Source organism: Felis catus, chromosome B3, assembly GCF_018350175.1.
Source record: "Felis catus isolate Fca126 chromosome B3, F.catus_Fca126_mat1.0, whole genome shotgun sequence".
NCBI classification, from domain to species: Eukaryota; Metazoa; Chordata; class Mammalia; order Carnivora; family Felidae; genus Felis; species Felis catus.
The window spans coordinates 98436595-98448633 of record NC_058373.1 but is presented as its reverse complement, the minus strand read 5'-3'; the positions used below and the strand labels follow the sequence as shown (position 1 = coordinate 98448633).

The following is a 12039-nucleotide window of genomic DNA, read 5'->3' as shown; positions in this document are numbered from 1 at the left end:
TGTCTTAGCATCTGCTTCTCTGAAGACATGGATTAACTCACTTTCCCAACGTTCGTTTCCGACAATGGGCAACTTATACTTGTCCTGTGAGGTCCGGACAGTTTGTTCAGGTATTCACAAGTGCCATTTCATCATAGCACCCGCGGGGGACCGGTAGTTGAGTAGCAGGAATAGCACAAGTCATTGTTGGCAATTCTGGCAATGGACTGTTTCTGATAAGAGTCTGATAGATTAACACCACCCTTTGTTGAAGAAGCAAAAGCCTCTGATGACATCCTAAAACAGCACGTGTTTGCCTTTTCCAAGGCTTACACACACACACACACACAAATAGCACCCAAGCTGGAGGCAAACAGTGTGCAAAGATCAGCCTGTACTACAGATTAACACAGACTGCTTTGTGGGCAACTTGTTAACACGGCAACTGGCTCAGTGAGTTATCCCTTCACTTTCCACACATAGACCCTTTTCTTTTCTCCCTACTGCACCCCACCTTCCTTTAAAAGGTAATTCAGGGGTGCCTAGGTGGCTCAGTCGATTAAGCTTCCGACTTCAGCTCAGGTCACGATCTTCAGGTTCCTGAGTTTTAGCCCTGCCTCAGGCTCTGTGCTGACAGCTCAGAGCCTGGAGCCTGCTTTGGATTCTGTGTCTCCCTCTCTCTCTCTCTCTCTAAAATAAAAAACTAAATAAAAAATTAAAAACTAAAAGGTAATTCAAACAAGAGGCCTAACGTAAGAGCTCCTGCCGCCTCATCAGCCCAAAGGTCCAACGCAGGACTTTCTGATTCTAAGTTGTCTCTACAGATGAGCAGTAGGGGGCTTTTGCCAGGGCAAACGTGGGTCTGAGGAGTCAAGAAATCCGAATCCTTCAGTCCTTTTAGCTGAAAGCAAAAGAGGCACCCTGGGATTTCCTTCTGAAGTCTGGGATCCAAGGTGGGACAATGCCACGGACTGACAAGTGGGACGGGACAGCTGAAGTAAAGGCGTGCTGATCCCTTCAGATGTTTATTGGTGGCACCCCTTCCAGGTGAGAAATAACGACACAGCAGGTAAACTTCTGTAAAACAAAAGTTTGCCGACAACGTGCTTTCAGACGTCCTCCTAAAGCCGAGCATCTCCAGTGGGTTGACAGGACACCTGCCGTCCTCTCGGATTCCCACATTCGGAAACGAGCCGCCGAGTGGCTACGTGACCCGCCGGAGGTCCCGCCCTGGACCGCCCAGAGGGCTCAGCCCAGCCCCGGCCCCGGCCCCGGCCCCGGCCCCACCCCGCCCCGGTCCCGGTCCCGGCCCCACCCCGCCCCGGTCCCGCCCCCGACCCCACCCCGCCCCGGCCCCGGTCCCGGCCCCGCCCCCGGCCCCGGTCCCGCCCCCGCCCCCGGCCCCGGCCCCGGTCCCGGCCCCGGCCCCACCCCGCCCCAGCCCCGCAGGGCTGGTGCGCACACTCCGGCCCGCAGGGGTCCCGCGCGCGCCCCGCCCCCGACGCCCCCGACGCGGCGGCCGCGGAGTCCTGGGCGGGCCAGGTCCTCCCTCCGCCCCGCGGCCGGCGGGCCGGACCCGGGGAGGCGCCGCGCCCAGGGGCGGACCCCAAACTTTCTTCAGTCTCAAAAGCGGCGGCGCGCGGCGCGGAGCCCGCTCCGCCCGTCCTGCCTCCGGCGCCAGGCCGCTAGTCCCGCTAGCTGCTCAGCCCCCGCCGCCGCCGCCGCCGCCGCCATGGCCAAGCCCCTGACGGACCAGGAGAAGCGGCGGCAGATCAGCATCCGCGGCATCGTGGGCGTGGAGAACGTGGCCGAGCTGAAGAAAGGTTTCAACCGGCACCTGCACTTCACGCTGGTCAAGGACCGCAACGTGGCCACCCCCCGCGACTACTTCTTCGCGCTGGCGCACACGGTGCGCGACCACCTGGTGGGGCGCTGGATCCGCACGCAGCAGTACTATTACGAGAAGTGCCCCAAGGTACCGGCCCGGCGGGAGGAGCCCCTGGAGTGACCCTCTTCACCCCGTTCTTGCCCCCGTCCCCCGCGGGGAAGTGCCCCCGAAGCCTGGGCTTGACGTGTTCGGGAGGCAGGGGACGGCACTGAGCCACTCCACCAGAGCCCCACCCGGGTGCGGCGGCGCCGCGCACCAGCCCCACCCGAGCCGCCGCGCCCGTGGGCTCCGGCGACCGCCCATTGGGCGACCGCCCAGGTTACCCTCGCTGCCCGCTTATTTCACTAACTTTTTTGGAACGTCTCTGCTCATCTGCGTTTAATAGGAGGTCTCGGGCGCCTCCTGCCTGCACGCCAGGCACAGTTCTAGGCCAGGCGGCCCCGAACAAAATGGACAAAAGCGCTGCCTTGGCTAAGTTTAATGTTTAGAGAGGGGAGACAAATTGGCCGTGAAAGGGGAACGTGAACTAGGAGAGTGGGGGGCGTGGAGAGGAGGCAGAAAAGAGGAGATGAAGGAAGGTGCCTCGCTGCCCCTAGAGGCTTTGGAGGGGCTAGATTGGGGGATGCGTGGATGACCCGGGCTTCTCATCCGGTCTGAGGTGGAGAGGGAGGGGCAAGGGTGCCGCCCCCGCAGTCAGAGCTCTGCCCGCTGGCTCCCAGCAGTTCCCACCAGTGAGTGGGGTGTGGAGCTTCTGCACTTCCTTGTTTTCCTGCGGGCTGGAGGCAGAGGGCCAGGACGTGCTCTGGCCTCTGAGACCTACCGAGTTGCTGCTGGTGTTCACAGACTACCCCTGTCCACTGAGCGGGGGCTGGAATGCAGGGGTCCTTAGGGAGGTTTCGGGCGCACAGAGGGACAACCTAAGCCAACCTGGCCAGCCTAGGAAGGTGGGGTGGCAAGGTTGGAAGGAACCTGGCAGGGAGAGGTATTGTGTTGTGCATAAAGAGGTGGGTATGAGTAAGGATTGGAAGAGGAAACTGGAAAGACTGGCTGGAGGCATCTTGGAAAGGGTGAAAGTGGAATATACCCAGGAGGCAGTGGGAAATGCGTATAAACATTTATTAGGACTATTTTCAATATGTAAAAGCATGAAAAGAAAGAATACTCCAAAGAACCAATGAGCAAAAGAAATTCTCATAGTAAGAAACTGCAACTGTAACAAAGCTTTCAAATGCTTCTGTGCCCCAGAAGCCTAGGCCTCTACCCAAAGGTGGCAACTGCTAAAATATAATCTTAGAAAGCACTTTGTGTATTCTATTTATTGTATCTTTTTATTTGCATAGAAGGGACTGCAGCTTGGGACTTCCCATTAAAAATACTTTTATAAGTTTTTAAGCTGGAGAGTGAGGCAATGAGCCATATTTTAGAACCTTACCCCCACCCCCCACACACCCCTCCATAGCCTTTAGCACCATAGAATACACTGACCTTGTATGTTTCTCCTCCAGTGGCCTCATCTGGTACTTTATTGTTCTTCTGTCCTCTGGCTAGTTTCTTCACTGGCCCTGAGTGCAGGTATAAACTGGGTATTCTGAGAATGATACACTGGGGATACAACAGCAAACAAGATTCATTCCACACATGTTAATAAACTGTCTCCTCAGGGGTTCCTGGGTGGCTCGGTTGAGCATCTGACTCTTGATTTTGGCTCAGGTCATGATCCCAGAGTTGTGGGATCAAGCTCCTTGTCAGGCTCCGTGCTGAGCGTGGAACCTGCTTAAGATTCATCCTCTCTCCCTGTTCCTCTCTCCCTCCCTCCCTTCCTTTGCCCTTCTACCCAATCATGCTCACGCTCTCTCTCTAAAATAAAATGAAAATAATAAAGTATCTCCTTTGTGACAGTTGTCCCCCTAAACAGGAGATCCCTGGCCTCATTAGAGCAGAGAATGGAGCCAGTAAATGTGTCCAAGCTTCCCCCCCGTCTCCCCTGCTCTCTGGGAACCATGCAGATGAATCCCAAATCTGGACCTCTAGCCTGAGTTCCTTTTCAGACTCCATTCCTACATTTCTGAGTGCTCAGTGAACATACATACTTAAATCTCTTCCTATTTCCTCAAACTCAAATCATCACCACCCCCCCACCCAATCCTGACCTATCTTCTGTTTCTAATTTAATGGCATTGCCCTCCTGGCAGTCACCCAGACACAACGCTGTAGTCTCACCTTTGGTCTCCTCCTAGATTCTTCATTCAACAAGTTGCCAAATTCTGCTGATTCCCGTGGGTCCTCTTGAAATTACCCACTCCCCTGCATTCTCCCTTTTCGGAGCTTGAGGCCCAGGCTCCTGGTGTATGAAGTAGACTTCTGAGCGGTTACCTTGCTTTCCACTGAGTGGTAAAGCTGGCAGTGTGTGGCTGAATGTGGCTAGCCACTGTGTTTTGTTTGGCCAGCGAGACACCTGTAAGCAGTTAAATTTTCAGTGCCTTCAAGCAGGACGCACACACCCCAGTTCTTGGCCCAGGACTCCTCACTGTTTCATGTGACTTCCATTATACATTTATTTTCCCTGCCTGGCTCCTGGAGGCATCTAGGTATGCAATCCCATCTCCCTCTGGGCACTGTAGTCCAATTAAGCTTCCTAAAGGAACACATGTTGCCCTTTGTTCGGATATCATGGCCCCCACTGCCTGTCACAGTCATGCATTTAAGGTCCTTCTCAGTCCAGATGAACCTGTCCCTCCTGTCCTATCTCCCATTATTCTCCTGGACCTACCTTGCTCTCCCACCAAACCAATCTGCTGTCCCTGTCCCTGCCCTGTACTCCCCACTTCTGGGCCTCTGTCCACAGTGCACCTGTCATGTGCGATTGCCCTTCCCTCCACGTGTCTCCATGCTGAACTCTTACCTGTCCTGCAAGTCAGTTGTGTTGCCACCTGTTCATATGTCTTCCCAGAAGTACCCGGGTCCTCTGATGCTAGAAATAAAAATAATATTATTTTTAAAATATTAGTTCTTGTGTCTTTTTATAAGCCTTTTGAAAATGCCCACTTTATGTAATATATACATAAAGTGTCAGTAACAGTAGTGCATGTACACAGTTTTTAAGGTGTGTTGGAGATGTTCAAATATTTTACTACCAGGAGTATGTTTTAAGTGTTCAGAGACCACTGACTCAGGTTGGAGAGAGTTCAATTTTTCAAGGTCTCATATATCCCCAAATAGGAGATGAGGTTTCCTCCCTGCCAAAAATTATTTATGAGAAAACAGGAAATCACTTTAAATTCATGTGCTTGTAAAGTCTGTCATATAGTGAGGTGCTTTTTCAATTACTTTAAGCAACAACATTTTTTTAGGAAGACCTTGAAATGTCTTAAAATGTCTTAAGTCCGTGCTAATTTGGAATCATTAAAAGGGAAGCAAAGAAAGTGAACACATGTAGTCATCTGCAGGTGTGACCTCACAATTGCAAACAAGCTTTTTATACATCACTAAAATGTGAAAAGCAATAATACATTGTGGTTTTATTGAAATAATGAATGTACAGGGAAGAATGGGGAAAACTGCCCTGACGTTATGCAAATGATATGTGTGGCTTAAGGCGTTCTTTCCTGTGCTATAATGGCCTCATGGACATCCGTGGGGGTGAGTGACACCATGCACCTCTTTGGCGTGTGTCTGCCTCAGGAAAGATACCTTTTCCCAACTCACACAGAGGCATCTAATAAGCTAATAACAGCTTTTAGATATTCAGACAACTGGGATAAAAATAATGATGATATACTCTGGAAGATCGCATTATACTACCCACGAAGATATGGATATTGGCTATCCGTGGGAACACTTAAAAGCCAATTGTTTCATTAAATGAAAGTGGCAAAAAGTGAAATTTCTAAGTTGAAATTTTCATATAGTATTTTATTCTAAATATATGTGTGTAACTAATGAGTTAAATATTATAATAAAAATCTGTTATGTTGAAGTATATTCTTTTTATGTTTTCAGGTTGACCAAATACTTTCTTTCTGCTTCTTCCTATCTGGAAATGAAAGAATCCCTAAAATTTGAAGTGACTTTATAGTGATGCATTTATAGATGTTTGTTGTTTTGCGTTTGGCCAAAAAGAAAAGGGGAACTGATATGGAAAGTAAGGCATCGTAAAAGGGGATGATGAAGTTATTCACTGATCTTCCTCTCTTTTTTTAATTAGTAAATTGTGCTTGTACTTTGAAAGGTTTCAGGCAACTCTGACCTTTGCACCTTTCACATTCAACTCAAATAGTATTTACCTGGCTTTCTGTCAAAGGCCAACAGTTTCTAAGTCGCTAGAGAAATTCCCCACCTCATCAAGAACAAACCCCAATAAACCCGAGGTAATCTTTTGTTATTGCCAGATCATAGCCTTTCAAGAATAATTGTATCCTAAAATAATTAATCGCAGTATTACTTGCAGTGGTCAAAGTGGCTATAGTCTAGCCTTTGGGTGTATCTTGAAGGAGTTAATCTTTACGTTTCTTGGATGAGTCGAGATGATCACAGTCAACCCCACCTGACTCTCATCCTGTAAGTATTTTACAAGTGATTGATGAGCTGTGGCAGTCTGACTTCTGTCCAAAACATAGCTTAATTTATGAGGTTTATGAACAGGAAGGAAACACACACACACACACACACACACACACACACACACACACACACAAAACACTGAATCTGATTAGTTGGATGAGTTTGCTTTTTTTCTCCCTAGGCATAGAAACTACTTTGCCAAAAATAGGGTATAAGATGGTTTTTCTCAAAGTCAGTTGTCAGTTATGCTTTTATTTAGCGCTTCATACCTCTCTATAAGAGTCTCATTTGAATTTGTATTAAAGTAGTCTTGTCTGTTTGTTTCTTATTGGTGACCTTTTGTGCTTTTATGTTGACAAGTAAGGTTGGCCTTCTAGCATTAACATGATCTCTCTTTGTTTTCAGAGAGTTTATTACCTCTCTTTGGAATTTTATATGGGCCGAACATTACAGAACACCATGATCAACCTTGGTCTGCAAAATGCCTGTGATGAGGCCATTTACCAGGTACATTGTCTCCATATATCTTTGCTTCTCTCCCCTTAAATTTCAAGTTCAGTTCAGGAAACTTGGGAGCATAGCACCAAAAAAAAAAAAAAAGTAAAAAAGTTGTTTCTTTATCTGTGGCTATTACAATTAGAAATATAAACTAGTGGAGATCTCTGGTTTAAGAGAAACAAAGAGAACTGGTTTTGCCTCATGAGAATTTTCTTTTGCAATCAGTTTTTGACACATTACAAATTACATGTTAAGAATCAGCATCTGAACAAACCTTTTAAAAGTACCTGAGCCCCTGCTATCAGAATCACAAGTTTTACTTTGGGCTCCTATCTACTTTTTTTTTTTTAAAGAATTTATTTTTGAGTAATCTCTACACCACTGTGGGGCTCAAACACACAACCCCGAGATCAAGCGTCACACACACGCTCCACCAACTGAGCCCTCCGTGTCTACTTTTAAAAATGATCAAAGTTTGCCTATTATTCATACATCAAGGCAACATGTATAAATAATAGGTTTTTAAAATTGCATTGACATACTTGCTTTATTGCTTAATGAGATGTAAAATACACTTCCTCCTTAAATGAAGAGCTTGAGGTCTGAAACTCAATATGCTAATTTGTTTTCATGAATGTATTTAACTGTTTCTCCCCAGAGCCTCAGGGATCTCCACGCTAAAAAACAAACAGTTTTTAATCCTTTTCATGTGATTGAAAGGAGAAATGTGTATTTGCAAAGACACATCCTAAATGAGAGATTGTTCTACCCACTCCTTTTCCTTAGCATGGGATTGTCTCATGTGGCCAGCTGCTGTCACTAAGGACTGTTTTCCTTCACGTGGGAGAGGTATTTTCCGTGAAAGAATCATTGCAGCTCCCCTCTGTTTCCCTTTCTTTGCGTCCCCTGATAGCAGGTGAAAATAATATACCTCCCCGCCCTCACATAAGCAGGTGGGTAAAGTAACCCCTGTCAAGCTACTCAAGGTTTACAGCCTACTTTAGATTTACGTTTTGAGAATTGAAAACATCCTGAATGTTGACGTTAGCACCGAAAGGTTTTTTCCAAAGTGGCCTCTCCTTTATTTCACTGTTATTTGTTCACAGCTACTCAAGTCACATATTTGTGTGGTATTACCTGAGTTGCTTAACCATTGTGTTGTTGGCTTGCACAAGAACCCCAGTAAACTCTAGTCACCAAGGAGCAAATTTGAAAACCTCTTCAACAGTAAACAGACAAAGCCATTCTTGAATTCTGAGAAGATTTAGTCATTGACACTGGTGTGAGAAAGCCACTTTTGGGATAAAGGTGGGGATCCAAGTAGGTGGCTCCATGCAAACCTGGGCATCAACTTCAAGCATGCTTTTAATTTTTATGGATGTTTGTAAATATGTTTAATTATGTTTCCATTTTAAATAATACTGGATTTTGTGGATTGCATCACTTTCAGCTAAGAATACAGCCCTTTTCACAACAAACCAGTATTAGCCAAGCATGGGCTAGGTTACTATCTAGTCAACATAGAAGAGGTCATTTAATTTATCTCACTGTCAGTTTCCTCGTGGCAAGACAAACGGTCCAGAGTCATCTCCAGGGCTGCACAATTCTGACACGAGTCCATGCTGATGACAGTGGCCTCTGGCTGTGCACACCAAACGCTCTGGGTCAGGGAGCTGGTTGGGAACCAGTTCCATCTATCACCAGCGTCACAGAGGCTCGTTGGCTTCCCATAGTCCCTTACGCACCACAGAAAGAAGTAGAGGATTTTAGCCCTTACCAGTTGGCCCACAGGGCTGTTTCCCTGACTGCTATCTGACCCCAGGTCTCCTGAGCAGTGACTCAGTAACTGGTTTTGGGTTAACAACCATTGACCCTACTGAGTAAATATGTTCTGGTCATGAAAAGATGAACTTTAGTTCATCCCAGAAGGTCTGACCTCATACTTTTTGACAGTTTTCAAAGTCCTTCAGCCCAGTTAGTATCAGAGTGGCACTGGACCATTCCTGAGGTTTTACCTCTTAGCACACACAAAAAAATAATTTTAAAAATGAGGGGTAGCTAACATTTATTGAGAAATATCTGTTCAGGGTAATTCTACATGCTTTGTATACTCTCATTTAATTCATGGCAGCCCTAAATGAGGCAGATACTATTATCCTCATTTTTTATTTTTAAAATATTTATTTATTTATTGCGTGAGAGAGAGAGAATGCATCCGCATGAGGGGCGAGGGGCAGAGAGAGAGGGAGAGAGAGAATCCCAAGCAGGCCCCACACTCAGTGCAGAGCCCAACGTGGAGCTCTATCTCACGCACCACAAGATGGTGACCTGAGCCAAAATCAAGAGTCAGACACTTAACTGACTGAGCCACCCGGGGGCCCTGTCCTCGTTTTTTAAATAAGAGAAGTATAAGGAGAGTTACTTTGCCCAGAGTCAGGTAGCTAAGAAGTAACAGAGCCAGTAATGGACATTTGGAGCCTCCCCTCCTCCCCGAGCTGCTGCTGTGCCATCTTGTGTGGTATGCATCTCCGGTCGCCACTATCTGCAGTGGGCATCTGATGCCAGAATACTCTGTGAGGGTGCCCACAGAATGGAGTACACAGATGACCCAGGTGCCTGACCCAGAGCTTTAGGAAATGACTATGCTTTCTGAAATGGCCTGCATTTGTATCTGCATCCAGTGTGTTTTCCTTTCATCACTAGCTTGGATTGGATATGGAGGAGCTAGAAGAAATTGAAGAAGATGCCGGGCTTGGCAATGGTGGTCTTGGGAGGCTTGCTGGTAAGTGACGTGGTGAGTGTGCTCTGTTGTCTGGACAGTCAGTGGCTTCTCAGATGCTGCATACCTTCGACCATGCTTACAGGAACCAGAAAGGCTCTGTAGGAGGAGTGCAAGGTGTGAGCTGGTTATAGATGGATTTGTTTTTGAGTTTGCACTATGGTTTGATCAGTTCTACACAAATAGTAGAGAAGGGAACTTGAACAAAAGAGACATTGCTTAAACCCCTTGGAGACATTGCTTAAAACCCCAAAGTTAACCAGCTCCTTCCTGTGCGCTGAAGGGTTTCCAAAGTGGCCCCTTTACTTCACAGTTATTTGTCCATAGCTGCTCGAATCCCATACTTGTGAGGTATGACCTCAGTTGTTTAACCATTGTGTTGTTGTCTTATGCACTTGACAGTTCGCTTTTTGACTGACTAGTAGGCAGTGATACACTTGTTATATTTTTGGTATGATTTAGTTCATTAATATCTTTTTTTTGTTTGTTTGGACGCAATTTGAGTGCTTTATCCAGGAAATGCTTTTTCAACGAATGTAAAAGAAAACATTTAAAAAAATACTAACTCCATTAAATTAAAGATATGCTTCCCTATGACCAAGCAATTCAGCTTCCTGATATTTACTCTAAAGATATGCTCAAACAGGTACACAAGGAGGCATGTGAAAAAATTATCACGGTATTGTTTATTAAGGCAGAATATTATAAATAACCTAATGTCCATTGATATAAGAGTAAGTATTAGAACATGTACATTGCAGTAAAAAAGAAAAAAACCACGCAGTAAAAATATTACAGTAAAAAAATCAAAACAGTAAAATTGATCTGTATATACTTCTCTGGGTAGACCTCTCAGGGGGAAGGAAAAAAAAACCCAAGTGACATTAAAAGTAACACAGTGTGATACTATTTATGTTTTTTAAAAATTAAATATTTTCGGGGCGCCTGGGTGGCGCAGTCGATTAAGCGTCCGACTTCAGCCAGGTCACAATCTCACGGTCCGTGAGTTCAAGCCCCGCGTCAGGCTCTGGGCTGATGGCTCAGAGCCTGGAGCCTGTTTCCGATTCTGTGTCTCCCTCTCTCTCTGCCCCTCCCCTGTTCATGCTCTGTCTCTCTCTGTCCCAAAAATAAATAAACGTTGAAAAAAAAAATTTTTTTTTAAATAAAAAAAAAAAATTAAATATTTTCTGGGGCACCTGAGTGGCTTAGTTGGTTAAGCTCCTGACTCTTTTTTTTTTTTAATTTTTTTTTTAACGTTTATTTATTTTTGAGACAGAGAGAGACAGAGCATGAATGGGGGAGGGTCAGAGAGAGAGGGAGACACAGAATCTGAAACAGGCTCCAGGCTCCGAGCTGTCAGCACAGAGCCCGACGCGGGGCTTGAACTCACGGACCGTGAGATCATGACCTGAGCCAAAGTCAGACACCCGACCGACCGAGCCACCCAGGCGCCCCTCCTGACTCTTGATTTCAGCTCAGTTCATCTGATCTTAATGGTTCTTGAGTTCAAGCCCCTTACTCTGTGTTGACAGTACAGACACTGCTTGGGATTCTCTCTCTCTTTCTCAAAAATAAATAAACATTAAAAAAATAAATATTTTCTGTAAGTATATGTATAAATTCATAGGGAAAAAAGTCTGGAGTTTGAAATATTCCCTCTGATCTTTCCTAGAGAAGAGTGCAAAATAGAGGGTACTAATGCCATCTGTAATGTTTCAATGTTTTTTTACAATGAGGTTGTATTGTGAAATTTATTTTTTTATTTTTTTAATGTTTATTTATATTTGCAAGAGAAAGAGAGTCGAGGAGGGGCAGAGAGAGAGAGGGAGAGAGAATCCCAAGCAGGCTCTACGCTGTCAGCGCAGAGCCTGACGCAGGGCTTGATCTCATGAACCATGTGATCATGACCTGAGCCAAAATCGAGAGTCGGATGCTTAACTGACTGAGCCACCCAGGCACTGCTTATTTTTTTATTTTAATTCTAGTATAATTAACATACAATGTACATGTGAAATTTAAATTAATAAAAATGTACCATCATACATGTATGTATTGTGCTCTATGAAAAATAATCTATTTCTTCTTTTTCAGAAATGATTTTACTCTTAATTTTACACACACTTTCAAATTATGGGAAATCCATATGTGTGTATTTTGTAGCATTTAATCCTTACTACATTAGTTGCAGTGTTCGTTAATACTGCTATTAGTATTAGAGATACTTACTACCTTATAAAGTCAACCATTGGACAATTTAGTAGGCTTTCCATGGGGCTATAGGAAGACCAGCAGAACCAGTGGCATATTCATCTAAGAATGACAACCAGCCTGCCTT

At 45.6% G+C, this 12039-nt stretch overlaps 1 protein-coding gene across 1 annotated transcript in view; it reads left to right on the top strand.

The window, feature by feature from the left end:
* Window positions 1-1464: 1464 nt before the first annotated feature.
* The window catches only part of PYGL (glycogen phosphorylase L), a 46592-nt gene continuing 36017 nt past the window's right edge, over window positions 1465-12039 (top strand). Inside the window, exons 1-3 of the mRNA XM_023255684.2 lie at window positions 1465-1954; window positions 6833-6934; window positions 9629-9707. Coding sequence (XP_023111452.2) covers window positions 1712-1954; window positions 6833-6934; window positions 9629-9707 — 424 coding nt within the window. The 5' untranslated portion in view covers window positions 1465-1711. The remainder of the gene's footprint in view (window positions 1955-6832; window positions 6935-9628; window positions 9708-12039) is intronic.